The sequence below is a fragment of the Hypomesus nipponensis genome, chromosome 25 (genome assembly GCF_054491055.1).
Source record: "Hypomesus nipponensis isolate SF chromosome 25, ASM5449105v1, whole genome shotgun sequence".
Classification (NCBI taxonomy): domain Eukaryota; kingdom Metazoa; phylum Chordata; class Actinopteri; order Osmeriformes; family Osmeridae; genus Hypomesus; species Hypomesus nipponensis.
In genome coordinates this window covers 607,501-632,500 of record NC_140385.1, presented here as the reverse complement: position 1 = coordinate 632,500, position 25,000 = coordinate 607,501, and the positions used below count along the sequence as shown (strand labels likewise).

Below are 25,000 nucleotides of genomic sequence, written 5' to 3'. Positions count from 1 at the left end.
AATCCCTACTTATTTCAGCATGCCATGCTAGTTCTCCCGGGTGCTCTCTGGCAAGTGGCCGTTGCGCACGGACTCCAAACTTGACAGTGTGCCGGGGTGTCTCGGGAGGCAGCCGTGGCAGATCCCCCGGGGGCTGCAACCTTGTTCCATCACGTCACCTACACGAGCGCGCTGTGGAGTTAAACAGACCGCAGACTACAGAAGGATTAACACACAAACACACACATACACTTGCACACACACATTTGTACACACTTACACACACACACATCTGCACACTCACACGTACGCACACACATGCATACACATGCACATACACACAATTGTTTATGTTGAGAGCCAACTTACATCCATCTGTTTATGCTGGAGCGAGGAAAGGAGAGGGGGAGGAGACGGTGAGGAGAGGGGGGGACGATGAGAGCAAGGAGAGAGGAAGAGAGGGGGAAATAAAGAGATCGAGTTATTTCTATCTAGAGTAGGTCTCTACGGGATTCGAAACACCTCAAATCAAGACCAACACACACACACACACACCTCACCTAGCTAGAGCACACACACACCTCACCTAGTTAGACGGGGGAGGGCTGCAGAGCGCTGTTGCAAGCTGCGGTGACATCACGTCTCCAGCAGATGGCGGTGTTGCGCTATCGACAGCCCCCCCCCCCCCCCCCCCCTCACACACACATACTCACTAGAGGGGATGACAAGAGATGTTGGAGTCAAGGTTTTGATCTACCCTACTTACCTCTGACACACACACGTCTTGACTCCATGATATTTTGCATGAGTGTTTTTATAGCGGTTAGACATGTTAAGACTAGTAGTGTGGGGAATTAACCCACTACATTCTCTCTCTCTCACACGCACACGCACACACACATCTACACATCACGTATATCCATTTCCTTATCCACTTTTTATTTGGTCATTCGCTCTAGATCATATCGACGGTAACGGAGATGTAAATCAGGATGTAAATCCCCGGTCATTTCCTCCCGGTAGCCTCTTAAGCCCCCTCCTTCCCCTCGCGCCCTTCTCATGTTCCCAGGGAGTCTGGCAGCCAATGATCGACGGGGGCTCGCGCCTTCCTCCTCGGTTTCCTCACCTCGCCCAGCACAAATCAGCCGCACGCAGCGACAGGAGACACGGAGGGCACGAGCCGAGCGAGCGAGCGAACGAGCGAGAGCGCACACTCGCCAGCACAATACACACACCCACCCTGCCGCGAGCGCCCCGGGAGGAGCCCGAGCCCCCCTCTGTTACCGTCAGCGTCGCATGCCCCCCTCCTCCCCCAAACCCCCGCCTCTCTCCCGTCACTCATAGCTCGTCTTCTAGGACGCACCGCGCGCGATCGGTCTGCCCTCCGCCATTACTCATTATCCCCTGTGCGTCTTTTTTCTTTTTTTCCGTTCCTGCCTACAGGTCGCTGTACAGCCGTATCCTGCTGGAGCTTTCACCTCTACCACCCGTGATTACCGATAACCGATCGCTGCTTTGCTCCCCCCCTCCTTCCCACCCGCCATCCCTCTCCCCTCCAGCGGAAACATGCTCCTCGTTCTCCCCGCACGGGATCGTCCGCTGCTCGGTAGGTACCGCGCGTCCATCTTCCCTCCCGCTGCATCTCTGTTCGCATGCTGTGTTGACGGTGTTGGCGGCGCTGGCGCGGGCCAGCTGGCCAGCCGCCGGGGGGAATGCGAGCTGGCGCGGGGCGCGCGAGGGAGCTTTATGTGTCAGGACAATATCCCCGTCCGGTGACCTTCCGCGCCTCGCGCTCCGCCTGACCAGACAGGGTAATTAGTTACGCCTCGGGCACGGGGCCGCCACACACACACACACACACACATACACACTCTCTATCTCTCTCTCTCTGTCTTTTTTTCTCACACACACACAGACACACACACACACCAGCACACACATACACACATTATCTGTCTCTCTCTCTCAGTCTCACACACACACACAATCTTTCACTCTCTTTCTCTCTCTCTTTCATGCAGACACACACACACACATACGCAAACACACACATAGAGGCAAACACACACACAGACTGTAGTATTGTGTTCGTTGTTTCTGCAGTCCTGTTTCCCCTTTCAGTCTCTACTCCAAGGCCTTGTTGTCCTCCCTCCCTCCCTCCCTCCCTCCCTCCCTCCCTCCCTCCCTCCCTCCCTCCCTCCCTCCCTCCCTCCCTCCCTCCCTCCCTCCCTCCCTCCCTCCCTCCCTCCCTACCTCCCTCCCTCCCTCCCTCACTCCTTTCCTCCTTCCCTCCCTCCCTACCTCCCTCCCTCCCTCCCTCTTACATATCAGGTGTGTGCATTAGTTCAGAGAGAAGCAGGAAAGAGAGAGGGAGATAGAGGATATGAAATCCCAGAATAGATCCTTTATGTTCATACTGGAGTGAGCAGACCACCTTAGTGCTGCAGATGAGAGCGACTGTTAAATGAACAAGATGTAAATATGTATATACAGTATATAAATGTAAATATATATAAACAGTATATAATATGACTGCAGCAACTGGGACCCTGCAGTGATGTCACAGTCGTGTTGATGTTAGGTCGTCATGGTGACCCCATCCTTTAGTCTGTCATCATCTGGTGACCTGCACCATTACAGCCTCCCTCTCTCTCTCTCTCTCTCTCTCTCTCTCTCTCTCTCTCTCTCTCTCTCTCTCTCTCTCTCTCTCTCTCTCTCTCTCTCTCTCTCTCTCTCTCTCTCTCTCTCTCTCTGTCTCTCTCTTCCCCCCCCCATCTCTCTCTCTCTCTCTCTCTCTCTCTCTCTCTTTCTCCTTCCTCCCCTCCCCTCTTCCCTCTCCTCCCTCTCCCTCCCTCTCTCTCCTTCTCCACCTCCCTCCCTCTCTAACCAGTCTCCTCTGTCTGTCCCTGCAGGCTGGGCTGGTGTGACCTCTCAGGGTTAACTCCTCTCCCCCTGCGCTCAGTCACCCAGTCTCCCACAGCAACCACAACCAGGTGACGGGTGAAAGGTGAAAGGTCATGTCTGGGTTATCCAGTGGGGTGTGTGTGGAGAGCGGACATTCCTCCCACCAGGGCCAGGCTCAGGGAGGTCAGGGAGGTCACGGCCACGGTCAGGGTCACACTCAGGGTCAAGGTCAGGGTCAAGGTCAGGTTCTGGACTACAGTGCTGAGATGGATCGCTATCGTTCCTTTGCTAACTTCTACAAGAGCAACATGAACGCAGCCTTTCCCCAGACGGCCAAGCTGGCGGCCGCCCGCCTGGCCACGCCCCTCTTCCCCGGGGGCCAGCTGGGGGTGGCGCCCTGGGGTTGCCACGACAACGTCAACATGAACGCCATGCTGTGGGGCAGGAAACAGCTGCAGCATCATCCCTCTCCCGCGGCCACCGCCGCCGCCCACATGCACACGCCCCACCGGACCGGGGCGCATCACCGCGGTGACGGCAAGCACGCGCACGCGCTCGGACAGGAAACGCATCATCACGTGCACGGCAATGGCGCCTTCCTGCATGGATACTCGGAGTGCATGAACAAGCAAGGCCACGCCCAGACGGACATGCTCGGCCTATCAGAGGCCAGGAACTGCAACGGGGGCGGAGTCGGGGGCTTTCCCTCCATCCCGACACTGGGGGGGCTGGGCCTGCCTCCGGGGGTCATCGTCATGACGATGGGGTCGGCAGCAGGGATGGCGGACGGCAGCGCCTTCCAGATCACCAATCAGAGCCAGCGCTCGGACTGTCAGCAGGCTAGCTCCTCCCCCTGCCCCTCCACCTCGCCGTCGTCGGGGACGACCGGGGGCTCAGGGGGCGGGGCCAAGCGAAAGAGGAAGCGCTGTGGCGTGTGCGCCCCCTGCAGGAGGCTCATTAACTGCGGCGTGTGCTCCGCCTGCAGGAACAGGAAGACAGGACACCAGATCTGCAAGTTCAGGAAGTGTGACGAGCTGAAGAAGAAACCAGGAAGCAGCACTCTGGAGGTGACACACACACTCTATACACACACACTCTCTTTACACACACACACTCTATACACACACACTCTCTTTACACACACACACACTATACACACACACAAGATGCCCACCGACTTTGCCAAAATCTATTATCTGTAATTACCCTGAGAGAATGTGTGTGTGTGGGAGAGAGAGTGTGTCTGCGGCTACATAGTGTGTTTGTGTGTGTCTGTGTGGTTGTGTAATATGTGTGTGAGCCAGTTTGGGGGAGTAACTGATTCCCTGGAGGGTCTTGGCAGAAAGCCACACACACACACGCAAACACGCACACACACACACAGACACTCACATACACACACACACATACACACACACACTGATGGATGCCCTCCAGTTTTATCATATGTCTGACTGGCAATAATCAGGGTTAGGACTGAGTGCCAGGAAACACACTCACACAGTGACACATGCCCCGCACACACACACTGGGAGGAGTGTGAGAGTGTGTGTGAGGCTCTGTGTGTTAATAGGTGAGCCCTGGTGTATTGGCATTAACATTAGGCTGTGGAGACTGCACACACACTCACACACACACACACTCTCACTCTCACACACTCACTCACACACACACTCACTCACACACGGCAGTAGTAAGCCTCTGGCAGTGAATCAGTCCTCTGGGAATCACCCACAACTAATTACACTCAGAGCAGCACGACCAACACACACACACACACACACACACACACACAGTGTATTAGCTGTAATAACCGTCTTAATTTGGAGGCCTCATCAGGGGTTTTGGTGGCTAACTGTGTGTGACCAGTGTGTGTGTGTGTGGGCATGTGTGACCAGTGTGTGTGTGTGTGTGTGTGTGTGACCAGTATGTGTGTGTGTACATAGGTTCAGCACTGTGATTTCAGTACGTTGCGTCATGTTATACCCCTCAGTGATGCCCCTTCACCTGTAGTCCAATCAAGATTATCCTGATGCATGCTGGGTAGTGAAGTCCTTTTCTCTTTGCAGCGCCCCTCCTCTGTGCCCAGTGGAGAAGCTTTCAGATGGTTCTTCTAGAACTACGACCACAGCAGAACCATGACAAGACCACAGCAGAACCACAGCAGAACCATGACAAGACCACAGCAGAACCACAGCAGAACCATGACAAGACCACAGCAGAACCACAGCAGGACCACAACAGAACCACAATATAAACTTCTTAACTATCTAACACACACACACGCACATGCACTCCCACAAATACACCAGGTAAGAACAACATATACATCCTCATATTAATGGTTTCTACCTCTACACTCCTTGGATGGTCCACTCTCACTCTCATGTTCACACACACACACACTCACACACACACTCACACACACACACTCACACACACACTCACACACACACTCACACACACACACTCACACACACACATTACCTTGGGGTCCTATGTTCTCCTGTATGTATCAGAATCCTGGTGAAGCCCTGTGTTAGAACCCTCCTAACAGAACACAACAGAAGGACTCTCTGGTTCTCAGGTTCCCAATCGCGGAACTTTCTCGAACATTCCGGAACCCCGTGTCTCTGTAGGAAGGCCCTGGAGACAACAAGGTGTTTTTGTGTTGCCGTGGTGACGTCAGTGTGAGATAATAAAGTGTTTTCAACAGAATTGACTCCAGTAAAGATGTCTGCCCATTGCATCACACAGGGATGTGTGTGTGTGTGTGTCAAAGTGAAGGGTGCTCTGAGGAACCATATGGAACCATAGAGATCTTTTACTTCATGAAGGAACATAAAGTGATTCTTTACAGAACCATCTGCACATGGAAAGGGTTCCAAGTATGTATCGAGTTCTAACACTAACAACAATCATTTAATATATGTTTAGTTCTTTAAATAATTATAATTCAGTGCATACTAAATAACGTTCTTAAAATTATTGTAACTGTTAAGATATAGTTCTAATAATAATTGTAACATGATATAATATGTATCTATATTGTTTTACAATAATTGTAACTAATACATATGTATATTTGATCATTGTTTTAAGTATAATTGTAATATTCTATATAGATAAATCCATATCCACTTTGTCAGCTCTCTGGTGATGCAGCCGTGAATCAGTGTATGTTCTGCACATATCAGAAGACGTCATTCAGAGTCTTTGTGTGCGTGAGCACTAATGTACGTGTGTGTGGCGTACACTGTGTGTGTGTGTGTGTGTGTGTGTATGATGTGTGTGTGTGGTCCTGTAACGCTGTAGCTATCCAAAGAGAGACAGCCTTTTCATGACGACCCCTGTTGCTAGGCAACAGGATAACAATAGGAGACGAGGTTGTGTTGGAGAATGGAGGCGGGGCAAACAGGCTCATCTCACCACTCCTCAGCCCTGAGAACAGGGGGATGGGATAGAGAGATGGAGGAGGAGGACAGGGGGGAACAGGGGGATGGGATAGAGAGATGGAGGAGGACAGGGGGAACAGGGGGATGGGATAGAGAGATGGAGGACAGGGGGAACAGGGGGATGGGATAGAGAGATGGAGGACAGGGGGAACAGGGGGATGGGATAGAGAGATGGAGGACAGGGGGGAACAGGGGGATGGGATAGAGAGATGGAGGACAGGGGGGAACAGGGGGATGGGATAGAGAGATGGAGGAGGACAGGGGGAACAGGGGGATGGGATAGAGAGATGGAGGACAGGGGGAACAGGGGGATGGGATAGAGAGATGGAGGAGGACAGGGGGAACAGGGGGATGGGATAGAGAGATGGAGGAGGACAGGGGGAACAGGGGGATGGGATAGAGAGATGGAGGACAGGGGGAACAGGGGGATGGGATAGAGAGATGGAGGAGGACAGGGGGAACAGGGGGATGGGATAGAGAGATGGAGGAGGACAGGGGGAACAGGGGGATGGGATAGAGAGATGGAGGAGGACAGGGGGAACAGGGGGATGGGATAGAGAGATGGAGGAGGACAGGGGGAACAGGGGGATGGGATAGAGAGATGGAGGAGGACAGGGGGAACAGGGGGATGGGATAGAGAGATGGAGGACAGGGGGAACAGGGGGATGGGATAGAGAGATGGAGGACAGGGGGAACAGGGGGATGGGATAGAGAGATGGAGGAGGACAGGGGGAACAGGGGGATGGGATAGAGAGATGGAGGACAGGGGGAACAGGGGGATGGGATAGAGAGATGGAGGACAGGGGGAACAGGGGGATGGGATAGAGAGATGGAGAGAGAGGGGTGTGGAGGGAAAGAGAGGGAGGGATGGAGACAGGTAGATGGACCGAGAGACAGAAAAGTAGACTGACAGACAGGAATACAGGCAGACAGACAGGTTGTGTGGTCCCAGATGACTGACCTCTTTATCACTCGACTTAAATTCAATTATCTCCAATTAACCGCTGCTGAGCCAATCAATCTGCTGAGGAGTTTAACACATCATTACCACCCTGCTATTCCCTCTCCCTCCCTTCCTTCTCTCTCTCTCCCTCTCTCCCTCCCTCCGTCTCTCTCATTACCACCTTGCTAGTCTCGTTTTTATAACGTCTTTCTCTCCCTCTCTGTTCCTCTCTCTTCATCAATCGCTCCCCCCTCACTCTCTTCTCATCCTCCTCCTCTCCTCCTCTCCTCCCCTCCTCCACCCTCCGTCGTTATTCTTTCCGCTCTGCCAGGCGCGTCCCGCAGGACTCATTACTGCTGTCTGTCTCCTTCCTCTGGAGGGGCGGGGGGCGGGGGGGGGGGGGGGCTGCGGGGCGCGGCCCCGTCACCGAGCACGGCTCCCGACTCCTCCCCCCCCGCCCCCCCACCTCCCCGCCCGGCCACGAGCATTCATGCTGAACGTTAACCCCTTCCTGCCTGTGTGGGCGAGCGGAACACAGAGAGAGAGGGGGCTCGGCAACAAAGTGAATTATTTAAAAATAGATTAAAACATAATAATCTGATTATTGTGGAATAGTGTACTTAGTGTTGCTGAAGAGATTTAGCTTGTGTGTGTGCGTGCTTGTGTGTGCTTGTGTGTGTGTGCTTGTGTGTGTGTGTGTGCTTGTGTGTGAGCTAAAGATTGCTTCCATAAACACCCAGAGATGGTTTCCTCGTTCTCAGTATTTATTGTTGATTGATCCACACCTCCTTCACACTGATCTATCAAAGTGAGAGAGAGAGAGAGAGAGAGAGAGAGAGAGAGAGAGAGAGTGTGTGTGTGTGTGTGATCAGTTCAGTTATAAGGAGAACAATGAACAAGACAATTTGTGCTTTATGTTTTGGCTTCCCAAAATGTTTTTGGGGCTATCTCGTTGTCATGATCAGTGACCTACGCACTTTGTAAAGCTCTCTCTTGGAAGTCGCTTTGGATAAAAGCGTCTGCAAAATGAATAAATCTAAATGTGAATCGTGATCATATTCCCATCTCCCTCAGACTCCATATTCCAGTTCTCAATATTAATGAGGGTTCTTGTTCTGGAACCCTGGGTCCCTGGGGAGCACTTTGCTTTCTGGAGGCGCAGAGTATGAGAGAGTGAGAGAGTGAGAGAGTGAGAGAGTGAGAGAGTGAGTGAGAGAGAGTGAGAGAGAAGATTTCACTGCAGACAAAGTTCGCATGAGCTGAATCCCCCTGCATGTCTCTTGATAAAGGAGCTGAATCTGACATCATAGGTTCCATTACAGTATGAGTGACAGGGTAACCAGCCAATCCTCTCCTCCATACTGCTGTCCTATTGGCTAGGCTTGAGGTCCAGACTGTTCCTCAGGTACTGGATAGAGAAGAGACACATTAAGGAGTTAAAATATAGTACACACACACTACACAACACACACACAGTACACACACACACACTCACAGGGGCCCCAGTTGTCAGGCATTTCGGTCACTTCAAAGGGTGCCATAGCAACTGGAACGTCCTTCCACTTCCTGTAGTAACGCTGTTGCCCAGTAACACAGTTCTTCACCACAAAGCTGTCCACCTTGATGACAGGCAGGTTCTAGAACACACAACAACCATCACTAGGAAACACACAACAACCATCACTAGGAAACACACAACAACCATCACTAGGAAACACACAACAACCATCACTAGGAAACACACAACAACCATCACTAGGAAACACACAACAACCATCACTAGGAAACACACAACAACTACAAATACTAGTACAGTACTAGTACATGTCTACTGTGTACATAGTGAGTGTGTGTCTCCACTGTATAGTAAGTGTGTATGGTGTCTAAAGTGAGTGTGTGTATATTGTGTGTCTATAGTGAGTATATAGTGTGTCTAGTGAGTGTGAGTATATAGTGTGTCTAGTGAGTGTGAGTATATAGTGTGTCTAGTGAGTGTGAGTATATAGTGTGTCTAGTGAGTGTGAGTATATAGTGTGTCTAGTGAGTGTGAGTATATAGTGTGTCTAGTGAGTGTGAGTATATAGTGTGTCTAGTGAGTGTGAGTATATAGTGTGTCTATTGAGTGTGAGTATATAGTGTGTCTAGTGAGTGTGAGTATAATACTCACTCTAGCTCCTACCATGCACCATGCTAGTGTTACTTGTTACCCTTCTCAGTAGTACATATTGAAGCCATACTAAACCGCTTGTTGCATAGTTTTTGTCTCAGAAAATATTCAGTTGGAACGTTCAAAATCGCATATGTGCGACGTTACGCTGTGAGACCCGCATTCGAACGATCACATATGTGCAACGCTACTCCTTAATGGAAAGAAAAACGTGTGAATTGATTGAATAATTAGTGTGTCTACAGTGAGTGTGTGTGTACCTGGATGTTGAAGCAGGTTGCTAGGACGCCCCAGTCGTGCCTGCAGCCCTGCGCCCCACAGAACAGCTTCCTGTTCATGTTCACGCCGTCGTAGGTCTTGGGCTTGGGGTGGGGCTCCACCCGCGCCCGCGAGAACATGGAATGATCCAGAACAATGTGGTGAGCACCCTGGGGGGGGCACAGGGAAAACAGACACAGTGTTTAAGGGTGTGAGAGAGAGAGAGAGACAGAGACAGAGACAGAGAGACAGAGACAGAGAGAGACAGAGAGACAGAGAGAGGCAGAGAGACAGAGAGAGGCAGAGAGAGGCAGAGAGACAGAGAGAGACAGAGAGAGACAGAGAGAGAGAGAGAGAGAGAGAGACAGAGAGAGAGAGAGACAGACAGACAGACAGACACACAGACAGAGAGAGAGAGAGAGAGAGAGAGAGAGAGAGAGAGAGAGAGAGAGAGAGAGAGACAGAGACAGAGAGAGAGATAGACAGAGACAGAGATAGACAGAGAGAGAGAGAGAGAGAGAGAGAGAGAGAGAGAGAGAGAGAGAGAGAGAGAGAGAGAGAGAGAGAGAGCGAGTGTGTGTGAGACAGAGTGAGTGTGAGAGAGTGTGTGTGTGTGTGTGACTACCATCAGGACCCTGACGTCCTCTAGGTAGCAGGCAGGTGTTTTACACTTGGAGCAGAGCAGCTGGAAGCTTCCAGATGTCCTCTTTCTCTCTGGCCTCCTCTCCTGCTCTCTAACAGCCTGTGCATGTCTCTGGAAGGCCTCCACCTACACACACACACACACACATTATGGCATCGCAATGCTGTTTTTGTGTGCGCACCTCAGTGTGTGTTCCTCAGTGAGTGTGTGTGTACCTTGTGCCTCAGTGTGTGTACCGTGTTCCTCAGTGTGTGTACCGTGTTCCTCAGTGTGTGTACCGTGTTCCTCAGTGTGTGTACCGTGTTCCTCAGTGAGTGTGTGTGTACCTTGTGCCTCAGTGTGTGTACCGTGTTCCTCAGTGAGTGTGTGTGTGTGTGTACCGTGTTCCTCAGTGTGTGTACCGTGTTCCTCAGTGTGTGTACCGTGTTCCTCAGTGAGTGTGTGTGTGTGTGTACCGTGTTCCTCAGTGTGTGTACCGTGTTCCTCAGTGAGTGTGTGTGTGTGTGTACCGTGTTCCTCAGTGTGTGTACCGTGTTCCTCAGTGAGTGTGTGTGTGTGTACCGTGTTCCTCAGTGTGTGTACCGTGTTCCTCAGTGAGTGTGTGTGTGTGTACCGTGTTCCTCAGTGTGTGTACCGTGTTCCTCAGTGAGTGTGTGTGTGTGTGTACCTTGTTCCTCAGTGTGTCAGGGGGAGTGTTCTGCAGCTTCCTCACAGCCTGCTCCACCAGCTTCTCCTTCTGCATGTTGAGCTTCTCCTTCTCTACTCTCTCCTTCTGACTGGTGACCAGGTAACACCTGCTGCCCTGGGCTCTGCCACGGCCTGCACACACACACACACACACACACACACACACAGGATTAAGGTTAGGGACAGAGATGGGGGAAAAGACAATAGAGGGAAGGAGAAAAGGAGGGAGAGGGAGGGAGAGAGGAATGAAAGGCGAGAGGGATGGAGGGAGAGGAAGAGAAAGAGAAAAAGAGAGGATGAAAGATGAAGAGAGAGAGAGTGAGAGAGAGGAAGAGAGGAAGAGAGAGAGAGGCAGAGAGAGGCAGAGGGGTATTAGGGCAGAGAGAGGCAGAGGGGTATTGAGGCAGAGAGAGGCAGAGGGGTAATGAGGCAGAGAGAGGCAGAGGGGTATTGAGGCAGAGAGAGGCAGAGGGGTATAGAGGCAGAGAGAGGCAGAGGGGTATTGAGGCAGAGAGAGGCAGAGGGGTATAGAGGCAGAGAGAGGCAGAGGGGTATTGAGGCAGAGAGAGGCAGAGGGGTATAGAGGCAGAGAGAGGCAGAGGGGTATTGAGGCAGAGAGAGGCAGAGGGGTATTGAGGCAGAGAGAGGCAGAGGGGTATCGAGGCAGAGAGAGGCAGAGTGGTATTGAGGCAGAGAGAGGCAGAGAGAGGCAGAGGGGTATAGAGGCAGAGGGGTATAGAGGCAGGGGGGTATTGAGGCAGAGAGAGGCAGAGGGGTATTGAGGCAGAGAGAGGCAGATGGGTATTGAGGCATAGAGAGGCAGATGGGTATTGAGGCAGAGAGAGGCAGAGGGGTACTGAGGCACCTCTGACTTGGACCATCTTGACCACGTTGCCCACATACTCGTACATGAGGACCAGGTTGCATTGTGGGATATCCACGCCCTCGTCAGCTACAGAGGTGGCGATCAGGAGACGGTGATCAGGAGAACTCTTGAACTTCTCCAAGACACCCTTCATAGAGGTGAGGGTCATGTGACCTGGGAACACACACAGGACACCCTTCATAGAGGTGAGGGTCATGTGACCTGGGAACACACACAGGACACCCTTCATAGAGGTGAGGGTCATGTGACCTGGGAACACACACAGGACACCCTTCATAGAGGTGAGGGTCATGTGACCTGGGAACACACACAGGACACCCTTCATAGAGGTGAGGGTCATGTGACCTGGGAACACACACAGGACACCCTTCATAGAGGTGAGGGTCATGTGACAGACAACAACAACAAATGTATTTATGAAGCACTTTGAAAAACAACCCACATTGACCAAAGTGCTGCAAAGACAAGAAATCACAAATACAAGAAACAGCAACACACACCTCCTCATTAACACACTCTCACACACACACAGACACACACACTACACACACACACCTTCATTAACACACTCTCACACACACTACACACTCTTAGACTCACACACCTGAACCCGTCAGCTGATTCTTGCGTCCTCGGCCAATCAGAACCAGCGGCTGCAGGAAGCTGAGATTTTCGGTCTCCTCAATCCACCTCTTCATAGCCTGCACACACACACACGTGAGTAACACTTCTCAAATCCAAAATGCTCATTCACACAAAAATGTGCAGTACCCACGCACACATGCTCTCTTTCTCCACACACACACACACACACTCACGTGTGCCAGGGCCCGGGTCTGGACGAACAACACAGTGCGGGTGTTCTGGTCGTGCCTGTGTGCTTCCAGCAGGATGAACTGCAGCTCCTTCAGCTTGGGGTTCTCACTCTGCCCCCTGCTGGCCAACGCAGATAGGTGCACCAGCTGGCCTGCACACACACAGGAGAACACACACATTATATACACATGGAATAGAACACACACACTTGTAAACCACACAAACTTAATACACCCTCCCTCTCTCTTTCCCTCTCTCTCTGATTTTCACCATCAAACAAGTTGGTCAGATCCCTCTCGATCATGTCATTTCCTGCGTTCCTCTTGTCCTCGATGAAGTCCGACAGGAAGTCCAGAGCATCCTGGGTCCGAGCGTCTTCGTTGATGATCAGAGCATCATTATACGTCTGGAGAGAGAGAGAGAGAGAGAGAGAGAGAGAGAGAGAGAGAGAGAGAGAGAGAGTGGTGGGGGGGGAAAGAAAGAGAGAGAGAGGTGTACAGTGTAGGCTGGTGGGTGGTAACTAATGTTTCTGTCAATCAATCAACCAGCCAATCAAACGGCCAATCAGGCTGTTACCCGGAGGTGTTCAGTGTAGTTGTAGAGGGCTCTGCAGACCCTCCTCTCCTCCTCCTCATCCTCCTTCATCCTCAGAACCCTGCACTTGTTCTGCACCTCCACAATCCACTGCTCATACTTCTGACTCCCGTAGTCCCTGTTCACGATGTTGGACAGGGAGTCTATGGGGGGGAGGGGGTGAGAGGTGTCCAGTACCTATATCATACACAGGGAGGGACACGTGTGTGTGTGTATGTGTGTGTGTACCTATGTTGTAGACAGACTTGGCCAGCGTCTCGATCTTCATCATGATGTCATGGATGATCCTGCGGAAGGAGTTACACTCTCTCTGCTCCACTAGGGAGAATTCTACATGCACACACACACACACACACACACACACACACACACACACACACACACACACACAGGAGAGAGGGAGTGTGTACCTTTCTCAGGCGTCTAGACGTGTGAGCGCAGCTCCTCCGTGTGTGTGTGTCCAGGTGTGTGTGTGAGTACAGGTGTGTGTGTGTGTCCAGGTGTGTGTGTGAGTACAGGTGTGTGTGTGTGTCCAGGTGTGTGTGTGAGTACAGGTGTGTGTGTGTACCTTTCTCAGGTGTGTACACGTGAGAGTGCAGCTCCTCCGTGTGTGTGTGCACGGTGGAGATGTTGTGGACGTCCAGACTGGAGCACAGCTGCAGGATGTTGCTCTGCGCGCCGTCCAGGTCCCTGAACACGCCCACACCCAGCGAGGCAGTCAGACCCACCACCTGGGGGGGGGGGGGCACACCTGTTACTCTCTGTGTGTCTTTGTGTGTGTGTCTGTGTGTGTGTGAGTGTGTACCTGAGGCAGCGTGGGCCCTCCTGAGGACAGCTTGGTGTCCAGGTAGGAGGCCATGAGGACGTTGTAGGGGTGTTTCCCCGTGGTGTTGTGACACTCGTCCAGGATGAGGAGAGAGAGGGAGGCCAGGGAGGGCAGCTCGCCCCGGGCCAGGGCGTTCACCAGGATCTGGGGGGTGAGCACGATCACATCATGGCAGTCCAGCACCAGCTGCATGTTCATGGCATCCTGGTATCCACACTGACCTGTCACTCTGCGGGGAGGGCAGGGGGGGAGGGCAGGGGGAAGGACAGGGAGGGAGGGCAGGGGGGAGGGCAGGGGGGAGGGCAGGGGGGGAGGGTGGAGGAACATTTCAGACATGATTTAAAACAGGAATCTCCTGTCTATGTTGGCATGTGTGCTTGTGAATGTGTATATGAAAGGATGAATGCATTTGTATGTGTGGATATGCGTGTGTGTTATTTGTGTGTGTGTGTGTATCACTGTGTGTGTGTAACTGTGTGTGTGTGTCTGACCTGATATCTGGGTTATTGTGCTGGAAGTGCTGTTGAAACAGTTTGTACTGCTGCTCATACACATCCACCTTGGTTGCCATGAACACGACCTTCGCCCCCTCACCCTTGACCTTGAGGTGATGCTCACAGATTGCCAAGGCAACCACTGTCTTCCCACAACCTGGGGGCGGAGGCAGAAGATTGGTAGAGTTCTAACCCAGTCTAACCTGGTCTACCCCAGTCTAACCTGGTCTAACCCAGTCTAACCTGGTGTACCCCAGGCTAACCTGGTCTACCCCAGTCTAACCTGGTCTACCCCAGTCTAACCTGGTCTAACCTGGTCTACCCCAGTCTAACCTGGTCTAACCCAGTCTAACCTGGTCTACCCCAGTCTAACCTGGTCTAACCCAGTCTAACCTGGTCTACCCCAGTCTAACCTGGTCTAACCCAGTCTAACCCAGTCTAACCCGGTCTACCCCAGTCTAACCTGGTCTAACCCAGTCTAACCTGGTCTAACCCGGTCTACCCCAGTCTAACCCAGTCTAACCCAGTCTAACCTGGTCTAACCCAGTCTAACCTGGTCTAACCTGGTCTACCCCAGTCTAACCCAGTCTAACCCGGTCTAACCTGGTCTAACCCAGTCTAACCTGGTGTAACCTGGTCTAACCCGGTCTAACCTGGTCTAACCCAGTCTAACCTGGTCTAACCCAGTCTAACCTGGTCTAACCTAGTCTAACCCAGTCTAACCCGGTCTAACCCAGTCTAACCTGGTCTAACCCAGTCTAACCTGGTCTAACCTGGTCTACCCCAGTCTAACCCAGTCTAACCCGGTCTAACCTGGTCTAACCCAGTCTAACCTGGTGTAACCTGGTCTAACCCGGTCTAACCTGGTCTAACCCAGTCTAACCTGGTCTAACCCAGTCTAACCTGGTCTAACCTAGTCTAACCCAGTCTAACCCGGTCTAACCCAGTCTAACCTGGTCTAACCCAGTCTAACCTGGTCTAACCCAGTCTAACCCAGTCTAACCCGGTCTAACCCAGTCTAACCTGGTCTAACCCAGTCTAACCCAGTCTAACCTGGTCTAACCCAGTCTAACCTGGTCTAACCCAGTCTAACCCAGTCTAACCTGGTCTAACCCAGTCTAACCCGGTCTAACCTGGTCTAACTCACCAGTAGGGGCACAGATGATGGTGTTCTCTCCTCTCATTGCATGTTCAGCCAGCTCTGCCTGGTACATTCTCAGCTTCTTCTCTCTTCCTCTTCCTCCTCCTCCTCCTCCTCCTCCTCCTCCTGCTCCTGCTCCACACTGGCCCTGCCCACTACTGCTACTGACACCTGCCTCTGTGGAATGCACAGAACACAGAACACACAAGTTAGAACCTGGTACCTACCGAAGAACATTATAATAAGTTGAATATTGAATGTAGAAGCCACAATCACAGCAGAGAGAACTGCATCTATCCTTCTGTTGATAGAAGTCCTCCTATTGGTCAGGATGAGATCTGAGTGTTCCTATTGTTCAGGACTAGATCTGAGTGTTCCTATTGGTCAAGACTAGATCTGAGTGTTCCTAGTGGTCAGGACTAGATCTGAGTGTTCCTATTGGTCAGGACTAGACATAAGTGTTCCTATTGGTCAGGACTAGATCTGAGTGTTCCTTTTGGTCAGGACTAGATCTGAGCGTTCCTATTGGTCAGAACTACACCTGAGTGTTCCTATTGGTCAGAACTAGACCTGAGTGCTCCTATTGGTCAGGACAAGACCTGAAGCATCTCACCTCCTGCAGAGGGGGGCGGGGCTTCAAGGAGACGCTCAGGTGGAGCTCCTTCATCCTCCTCATCCTCACTTCCTCCCCGGTACTGGATGGACACCGTCGTCATGGTTTCACCCAGCTTCCCATCCTCGATCTCCATGGCGTCATCATCGACATCACCAGCAGACTCTGAGAGACACACAGCAGCCAATCAGATCCACTGTCTGACACCGGCGTGTGTTTGGTGTGTGTGTGTGTGGTGTGTGTGTATGGTGGTGTGTGTATGGTGGTATGTGTAAGGTGGTGTGTGTGTGTGTGTGTGTATGGTGGTGTGTGTAGTGTGTGTATGGTGGTGTGTGTGTGTGTGTGTGTGTGGTGTGTGTGTGTGGTGTGTGTGTGTGTGTACCTGCGTGCCCTGCCAGCTGGTGCAGAGCGAGGGTGAACTCACACTCCTCCAGCGCCATCTTCAGCTGCTTGAACCACGTGTCACAATCACTCCTCTTCAGACAGCCAATCAGACAGCGGCCTGCTGCAGTACAACCACGCTGGGCCTCCACCTCAGGGGTCCACACACACACACACACACACACACACACACACACACACACACACACACACACACACACACACACACACACACACACACACACACACCACACACACACACACACACACACCACACACACACACACACACACACCACACACACACACACACACACACACACATACACACACACACACACACACACACACACCACACACACACACACATACACACCACATACACACACACCACACACACACACACCACACACACCACATACACACACACACACACACCACATACACACACACCACACACACACCACACACACACACACACACACACCACATACACCACACACACCACACACACACACACCACACACACCACATACACACACACACACCACACACACACACACACACACACCACACACACACCACACCACACACACACATAAACATCACATACAAAGTGTGTGTCTACAAAGTGGATCTATTCCCACTTCCTCCCCCCCCCCCCGGTCCTTACAGCACGTATCTCCTCCCCCTGGTCCTTACAGCACGTATCTCCTCCCCCCTGGTCCTTACAGCACCTATCTCCCCCCTGGTCCTTACAGCACCTATCTCCTCCCCCCTGGACCTTACAGCACCTATCTCCTCCCCCCTGGTCCTTACAGCACCTATCTCCCCCCCTGGTCCTTACAGCACCTATCTCCTCCCCCCTGGTCCTTACAGCACCTATCTCCTCCCCCCTGGTCCTTACAGCACCTATCTCCTCCCCCCTGGTCCTTACAGCACCTATCTCCTCCCCCTGGTCCTTACAGCACCTATCTCCTCCCCCTGGTCCTTACAGCACCTATCTCCTCCCCCTGGTCCTTACAGCACCTATCTCCTCCCCCTGGTCCTTACAGCACGTATCTCCTCCCCCTGGTCCTTACAGCACGTATCTCCTCCCCCCTGGTCCTTACAGCATCTATCTCCTCCCCCCTGGTCCTTACAGCACCTATCTCCTCCCCCCTGGTCCTTACAGCACCTATCTCCTCCCCCCTGGTCCTTACAGCACCTATCTCCTCCCCCTGGTCCTTACAGCACCTATCTCCTCCCCCCTGGTCCTTACAGCACCTATCTCCTCCCCCTGGTCCTTACAGCACCTATCTCCTCCCCCTGGTCCTTACAGCACCTATCTCCTCCCCCTGGTCCTTACAGCACGTATCTCCTCCCCCTGGCGTGGCAGCAGACAGGGCACCAGGTGAGGCAGCAGCTCGCTGGGTTTGATGTGTGAGGTCAGTCCTGGCTCCACCCGGTCCAGCAGCGCTCGGGCCTCCACCAGGCTCTCCAGGGGCCCAAAGTCCCACCCGCTCAGAGCCCTGCTCAGACCATGGTAACCTGGGCAACACCAACAGCAACACAAACACTAATGTCAACAACAACATGAAAACCAACGTCTACAACCCTAACAAACACACTAAACACCTACCATGTGCCTGAAGCAGTACACACACACACCTATGTGAGGCGTACCTGAGGCAAACAGTGTGTCTTTGAAGCCTTGGAACCATCCCTGAGTCTCGAGCTCACAAACACTCTGCAGAAGACGCTCCGCTGCCTTGGTTACGGAGCTGACCTCCTCCGACAGGATCCGCTCCACACACTCTGGACACACACATCCACAGAAATGCAGGGAGAACCCGCTACAATTAGCTTTGTTGCCATCTAGCGGTAACAAACTGAGGTCATTTCATTTCGGGTTCATTTAACATTCTTCAGCCAATTCCTCGCGTTAGCAAGTCGACTTTATTAGCCTACTGATGGTGATAGACCACTCGTTATTCCTGTTTTCAATGGCCTTGCTTTAATTGAATTAAATAATGTTTTTTACGCGAAACATTCGGCAGTCTGGTTCAGTTCACCTACCAGCAGATAAGTACGTGTTCATGAACTCCGTGATGTAAGACGGTCGTAAAATAGCAACAATATGTTTGTTAAAAGTCCGCAGGTTGTTTTTCTCCGTCTCATACATCCTGATTTATGGTAGGCTGATAACGCTTTAACCTGCCCGTTCGTCTGCCAACCTGAACCAGAAAACCCCCTCGAGACCATACCCAGAAACGAAAGTGAAACTACGCGAGCTACATCATAATCGAAACACCAGTTCTACTCCTCCCCTAGTCAAACATATATTACATCCACACACAGTGCCGCCGCTCCCATAACGCGCACTACTCGCTGTGCGTAGGGTACCAAGACTTGAGGGGGCACCAAAAATTTGCCAACTGAAAAATCATCATAGTTATTATAATTATAATGCCGATATTATTTCAGTAGGCCTATATAAATATTACGCACCTTTTAGGCATGTTTATCACAAAACAGGCAAAACAAGAGATATATTTAATTGCTCAAAAAACGTTACGATGGTGCACCCCCCCACCCCCACCCCACAAAAAAACAAATACACACTCAACTTTCCAAGCTCGCCGTGGGTGCCCTTTTCTATCTCAGTGGCCTGACGAACTTTGACAGTAGGCTAGGTAAACTTTTCGAAAATGGCCTCAAAAGACAACAGGAGTCAGGGGCAGAAAAAGAAATAAACTGCAAGATGATGCCCGTGCATCACTTTCAGGTAAGTCCATGTTTAATTATTGTTAAATACGGGAAATATGCTGCTAACTTATAGTTAACTATAACTATAAGCATTAACTTCGTAACCAGCATCATATCAAACACAGAATGTGGATGCATTGACAGGGCAGCTGTGGTGGTGGTGGGGGGGGGGGGGCATCATAAAGGAATTATGCGTAGGGCACCAAAATGGCTAGCGGCGGCACTGCACACACACACACATCCACACAATGAAAAACATACTGAATATCAACATTGGTATTTATTCCAACGCTGCGCGACACATTATATATTCTAAGAGGCAGAGCAATAGTTTATTAACTGCTGATCCCTCAATTCAAGTAGTATCTTAGACATAAAGATCTGACTGTCAGGTGTGCATGTGTGTCCATCACTGCAGCAGGCTGTACTGGTGTGTGTCTGAGTCTGCAGCATTCTCTTTCCTGGTAGAGGCATCTTCAGTGTGGGTGGGGGGGCAGGGCGAGGCTGGGGGGGCAGGGCGAGGCTGGGGGGCAGGGCGAGGCTGGGGGGCAGGGCGAGGCTGGGGGGCAGGGGCGAGGAGAGGGGTGTGTGGGAAGGAGAGGCCTGCTCTGCCTCTGGGTGAGGGGAGGGGCAGCAGAGAGGGGGAGGGAGGGAGACAGAGGAAGTCAGACCAGAGTTAAGGAGAGGGGGTGGAGGGAGGCAGGGTTTGAGTGTTAAAGACGATCGCTGGATTAAACTGACATCATGGGAGACAGACAGGTGGGTAGGTGATGGAGATGAAGGCAGGTGTGCGTGTGTGTGAGACACAGGTGAGACAGGCAGGTGTGTGTGTGTGTGTGGGGGGGGTGAGTCTCTAGGTGGCAGACTGCCTCCCCCAGCAGAACCCCTGATTGGCCCAGGCTGGGCTGGGGTGGGAGTGGGGTCCAGGTGCTGGTCAGGGTCAGGCTGGGTGATGACCTCCAGGTGCTGGTCAGGGTCAGGCTGGGTGATGACATCCAGTTCCTGCAGGATGGTCTCCAAGAGATGAGAGTCAGAGGTCACGACCCCAGGGTCAGCAGGTCTAGTGGTCAGCTTGTTCCTATCTCTCTGCTCTGGGGGCAGGGTCAGGCAGGGGTCTCTCTGCTCTGGGGGCAGGGTCAGGCAGGGGCTTCTCTGCTCTGGGGGCAGGGTCAGGCAGGGGTCTCTCTGCTCTGGGGGCAGGGTCAGGCAGGGGTCTCTCTGCTCTGGGGGCAGGGTCAGGCAGGGGCTTCTCTGCTCTGGGGGCAGGGTCAGGCAGGGGCTTCTCTGCTCTGGGGGCAGGGTCAGGCAGGGGTCTCTCTGCTCTGGGGGCAGGGTCAGGCAGGGGTCTCTCTGCTCTGGGGGCAGGGTCAGGCAGGGGTCTCTCTGCTCTGGGGGCAGGGTCAGGCAGGGGTCTCTCTGGTCTGGGGGCAGGGTCAGGCAGGGGTCTCTCTGCTCTGGGGGCAGGGTCAGGCAGAGGTCTCTCTGCTCTGGGGGCAGGGTCAGGCAGGGGTCGGGGGTGTGGTGGAGGATGTCCACGGGGAGGTCGCTGAGGTCGACGCCCAGGTCCAGGCAAGGCTCCACAGCTGGGGGCGTCGCCGGGGTCACGCAGGGGTCAGAGAGACACAGAGCCTGGTCGCTAAGGGCTGGAGGAGGACCCGAATGCCTGTGGTCGTCATGGTCACTGTCGCTGTCGATGGTGATGACGAGAGGGGAGCGCTGGCACCGGGGGGCGTGGCGTTTGCGGCGAGGAGGCGGGGTTAGGGAGGTGGTGCCCTCGTAGATGATCTCAACACTGGGGCTGCGGCTCAGTGTCCTGCTGGACACACGCACACACACCATACACACACACACAGAATTAGAGTTTGAGGTGTTACATTCTGTAAAAGATGAGTCCATAGAAACAACAACAGTCTCACCTCTCTCTCACACAGGTACTGCTCTCTCCTCCTTTTCTCCTCCTCTTCCTCCTCTCTCCCCTGCTCCTCTCCCCCTCCGGCCTCCCTCTCTCCCTCTCTCTTTCTGTGTCTCTCCCCCTATGTGTGCTGTCAGAGGTGGGTTGCCAGGTTCTCCCCCTGTGTGTGCTGTCAGAGCTGGGTTGCCAGGTTGGGTCCTGCAGGTGTCTGCTCTTGTACTTCCTCTTCCCTCCAGGTTTGTCCCTCCGGACGCCCCCTCCTCCAACGGAGGCGGAGCCAGAGAGGGAGGAGGAGCTAGCTCCGCCCCGGCTGTGGCTGCTCCTGGAACGCTCGCTGCTGGAAGAAGGAGACGTGGAACCTTCCACACCTGGGGGCCGTCTGGAGAGAAAGAGAGAGACACCACTGCCCCTCTCCCTGTCTCTCTCCTTCCCCTGTTCTCCGTCTCTCCCCCTCTCCTTCACCCACCACCTCTCTGTCGCTCGACCGCGGCTTCTATGGCAACGCCTCTCCCGCTCCCTGTCTCTCCTCCTCCACCTCTCCTTCTCTCTCTCCCTCTGTCTGTCTTGTGTCCTCCCCCTGGAGGACCACCCTTCCCAGGGTTCCCTGCTGCTCACCGACACAGTGCTGCGGATCGAGCTGCTGGTGTCAGAACTCCTGCTCCTCTCTCTGCTGCCCCCTGCTGGTCTCTCTCTGCTCCTGGAGTCTCCTCTATGACTCCTCGCCTCTGAACTGCCCTCCCTCCAGCACTGCAATATGTGCCCCCCTCCCTGCTCCCTCTCTCCTCCCTGCTCCTTCTCTCCTTCCTGCTCCCTCTCTCCTTCCTGCTCCCTCTCTCTCTCTCCTCCTTGCTCCCTCTCTCTCTCCGTCCTGACCAGAGCAGAAGGTGTGTGTGACTCTCTCTGGTCTGCCAGGGCAGAGGGTGTGTGTGACTCTCTCTGGTCTGCCAGGGCAGGGATGGAGGGATGGAGGACAGGAAGGATGAGGGAGGGGAGGGATGGAAGATTCTCCATCTTCTCTGCTTTCTTCTCCTCTTCCTCCTCCTCCTCACTGTCAGAGGAGAGCTGCACCAGCTCTGGAGTTCTCTCTGCCATGGGCTTGACGTAGCCCACGATCAGGCACTCCTCCCCCTCCTCCCCCTCCTGTGCTTGGGGTTTCCCCGTGGCCTCGCAGGACTGGACAGATGTGTGATTGGTTCCCGGCTCCCTGGGGCTGATTGACAGCTGCATGGGTGAATGGCATGGCTCGGCTGTGGAGTAGGAGGGGCCTGGAGTCTCATCATCCCATGGTGCCTCACTGAGCATACTTCCTGTTCTGCTCACTCCACTTCCTGACGTTAGCGCTGGGGCCTCCTCCCCCTCGGAGATGGCGATAACAGAAGAGGAGGAGCCTTCCTCGTAGCTGGGGGCGGGCGGGGCGGGCGGGGTGGGCAGCTCGTACACGGCGCTCTGGTCGTACGCCTCCATGCTGAGAGACGACCTGGCGAAGCTGCTCAGCTCGTGCAGGAAGTGGTCAGTCCTGGCCAGCAGGAAGGGGCGGAGCTCCTCGTGTATGTCCCCGTCCTCCATGTCAGTGTGGGTGAGGCGTGAGCGGATGATGTCCTGCACCAGGTTGACCAGATAGGTGTTGTACCCGTAAAGCGCCGTCAGCTCCCTGTGTAACCACGGCAGCAGGCGCTGCAGGGCGTCGGGGTTGTGCTGGTAGTGTGCCGCCGTGATGTCGTGGCCCTCCCCGCCCTCCCCGCCCTGCACGCCCTCCCCGCCCTGCACGCCCCGGACGCGCACGCCGGTGCGGTACAGCTGGCGGCGGAAGCCCAGCAGCGCCCTCTGGTGGAGGCGGCGGGCGCTGGCGCCCTCGGGCTGGACCCGGAGACGAGACGCCAGGCGCATCAGCAGCCTGCCCCCGTCTCTAGGCAACACAGACGACGCCCCGAAGACGAGGCTCAGCCCTGGATCCTCCCCCTCCTGTCCCTCTACCCCGCCTCCAGGAGGAGGAGGAGGAGGGGGGGAGGTGGTCGGTCTCCCACGGTTACGGCCCGACCGCCTCCTCTCCCTCCCCCCGCCCCTCGTGCCCCCCTCCCCCGCCCGGCCCCCCTGAGAGAGGGTCCGTTGCCGGTGCCGGCGCCTGCCGTCCGTTGTCAAGGCAGCGCCTGCGGCGGCGGCGGCTGGGGCGTGGCTGGGCGGGGGGCGGAGCCGGAACTCCTTGAAGTGGTCGTGTGCGCGGACGGAGTGCAGGATGGAGGAGAAGCGCTGCTTGCAGAGCGGGCACTCAGCCTTGCTGCGAGACCACTCCTGGATGCAGCGGAAGCAGAAGCGGTGCAGACAGGCGTCCAGGTAGGCCAGGTTCTGGAACACGTCCAGGCAGATGGGACACTTGGAGTCAGGAGACGCCTCGGCTGACACTGAGCGGGAGGGGGTGGTCTTCCCCCCTCCCCCCCCTCCCCCGCTGTCCTTCCTCCGCACACGCAGCTTCATCCTGGTGGGCGCCATCACCTGCACACACACAGATGAGCACAGGAACACGGAAATACAATCACACACACTGTAGAGCGCAGACACACAGAAACACTGAAATACAAACGCGCGCGCGCACACACACACACACACACGGTAGTAGGAAGCCGTCACAAGTAGGAAGCCGTCCCCCGAACAAGTATTTCTGTCAACATATACATTAATGTGAAATCGTACGCTGGCTGCCACAAATTTGAGCTTTTGAAGTTACTGGTGAACATAACCTCGGGGATAAGGACTCCACGGCTACATGCTCGATACTTTGAGAGCTAGCATTACTTCCGTACGACTAACATTACTAGCGTCCTACTAGCATTACCCCCGTACGACTAACATTACTAGCGTCCTACTAGCATTACCCCCGTACGACTAACATTACTAGCGTCCTACTAGCATTACCCCCGTACAACTAGCATTACTAGCGTCCTGCTAGCATTACTCATGTACGACTAGCATTACTAGCGTCATAATAGAATTCCCACTTAAACTGGTTAGCCAGTCAGCTCCCCGACATGTCTCACCCTCCAAATCTGGCTTCAAAAATGTTCACATACAACTGCGGACATTGACTAGCACCCGGTGTACACGGATGTATGTAGCTGAATTACTAGATAGGATCTAGAAACGAAACAAACGCCAAATAGATTAGCAGTGGACAAAGCTAGCACTATCAGAAGCATCTTCCTCACCCTTACCTAAACACTCGACTCGCAACGCCAAAGGCTCTCATATGTGATCTTCCGTTTCACGATTAAATGTCACAACAACAATCATGGACACCGATAGTGCCGATCATCTTCTAGCGATATTATTAGTTATTCAGATCAACAGAAACGTTGAAATTGTAACATTTAGTGGACGGTGTCAGCCAGCTCGCAGGCTCCACGGATGTAAATCAAACAGCTAGTCGATAAAAACAAAGAGGATTCTGGGATCGTTGACTTCTTCTTCTGGTTGAAGAGAGGTCGTGGTCCTCCGACCAACAGCGCCGCCTAGCGACTAGAGAAAACGTCGCTCAAACGATTGAACCTATTGTTGAGACG

The 25,000-nt window shown here is 53.6% G+C and overlaps 4 protein-coding genes and 1 long non-coding RNA gene across 7 annotated transcripts in view; 2 read left to right on the top strand and 3 right to left on the bottom strand.

Moving 5' to 3' along the window:
• The window catches only part of LOC146221552 (nephronectin), a 7,263-nt gene extending 7,013 nt beyond the window's left edge, over window positions 1-250 (bottom strand). The window contains exon 1 of the mRNA XM_084691575.1: window positions 1-250. This exon is cut by the window's left edge and continues 339 nt beyond it. The gene's annotated coding sequence lies outside the window, so the exon portion shown is untranslated.
• A 2,892-nt stretch (window positions 251-3,142) lies between these two features.
• Window positions 3,143-5,583, top strand: LOC146221551 (CXXC-type zinc finger protein 4). Its single transcript, XM_084691888.1, has 2 exons — window positions 3,143-3,950; window positions 4,953-5,583. The coding sequence occupies exons 1-2, from the start codon at window positions 3,150-3,152 to the stop codon at window positions 4,998-5,000; spliced, it is 849 nt and encodes a 282-aa protein (XP_084548014.1). The 5' UTR covers window positions 3,143-3,149; the 3' UTR covers window positions 5,001-5,583.
• A 2,444-nt stretch (window positions 5,584-8,027) lies between these two features.
• rigi (RNA sensor RIG-I) lies at window positions 8,028-19,110 on the bottom strand. 2 transcript variants are annotated; one of them, XM_084691666.1, is made up of 20 exons: window positions 18,845-19,110; window positions 18,452-18,583; window positions 18,135-18,316; window positions 16,789-16,939; window positions 16,407-16,571; window positions 15,800-15,970; window positions 14,650-14,809; window positions 14,138-14,387; window positions 13,901-14,063; window positions 13,561-13,662; window positions 13,315-13,475; window positions 13,009-13,144; window positions 12,741-12,889; window positions 12,527-12,623; window positions 11,902-12,075; window positions 11,017-11,168; window positions 10,376-10,475; window positions 9,709-9,876; window positions 8,777-8,918; window positions 8,028-8,689 (listed from the first exon to the last, which is right to left on the bottom strand). In XM_084691666.1, the coding sequence occupies exons 1-19, from the start codon at window positions 18,948-18,950 to the stop codon at window positions 8,809-8,811; spliced, it is 2,829 nt and encodes a 942-aa protein (XP_084547792.1). In that variant the 5' UTR covers window positions 18,951-19,110; the 3' UTR covers window positions 8,028-8,689; window positions 8,777-8,808. The 2 variants fall into 2 exon arrangements, with proteins under 2 accessions (XP_084547792.1, XP_084547791.1); XM_084691665.1 differs by having other exon boundaries at window positions 10,332-10,475; window positions 18,845-19,106.
• A 685-nt stretch (window positions 19,111-19,795) lies between these two features.
• On the bottom strand, window positions 19,796-24,854 carry toporsb (topoisomerase I binding, arginine/serine-rich b). Of its 2 annotated transcripts, none has more exons than XM_084691606.1 (3): window positions 24,653-24,854; window positions 21,451-23,936; window positions 19,796-21,350 (listed from the first exon to the last, which is right to left on the bottom strand). In XM_084691606.1, exons 2-3 carry the CDS (start codon window positions 23,931-23,933, stop codon window positions 19,847-19,849), a joined length of 3,987 nt encoding a protein of 1,328 aa, XP_084547732.1. In that variant the 5' UTR covers window positions 23,934-23,936; window positions 24,653-24,854; the 3' UTR covers window positions 19,796-19,846. The 2 variants fall into 2 exon arrangements, with proteins under 2 accessions (XP_084547732.1, XP_084547733.1); XM_084691607.1 differs by having other exon boundaries at window positions 19,796-21,347.
• LOC146221548 (uncharacterized) overlaps window positions 24,838-25,000 on the top strand; it is a 2,158-nt gene continuing 1,995 nt past the window's right edge. Inside the window, exon 1 of the long non-coding RNA XR_014746750.1 lies at window positions 24,838-25,000. This exon is cut by the window's right edge and continues 327 nt beyond it. This is a non-coding gene — a long non-coding RNA (uncharacterized LOC146221548).

Coding starts and splice junctions, on each gene's coding strand:
- toporsb (XM_084691606.1), bottom strand. CDS start 23,933: ATGGCGCCCACCAGGATGAAGCTGCGTGTGCGGAGGAAGGACAGCGGG. Junction 21,351..21,450: donor AGTACCTGTGTGAGAGAGAG/GTGAGACTGTTG, acceptor GCGTGTGTCCAG/CAGGACACTGAGCCGCAGCC.
- LOC146221551 (XM_084691888.1), top strand. CDS start 3,150: ATGGATCGCTATCGTTCCTTTGCTAACTTCTACAAGAGCAACATGAAC. Junction 3,951..4,952: donor CAGGAAGCAGCACTCTGGAG/GTGACACACACA, acceptor TTCTCTTTGCAG/CGCCCCTCCTCTGTGCCCAG.
- rigi (XM_084691665.1), bottom strand. CDS start 18,950: ATGTATGAGACGGAGAAAAACAACCTGCGGACTTTTAACAAACATATT. Junction 15,971..16,406: donor CCCGCCCCCCTCTGCAGGAG/GTGAGATGCTTC, acceptor TGCATTCCACAG/AGGCAGGTGTCAGTAGCAGT. Junction 9,877..10,331: donor AGGACGTCAGGGTCCTGATG/GTAGTCACACAC, acceptor TGCCCCCCCCAG/GGTGCTCACCACATTGTTCT.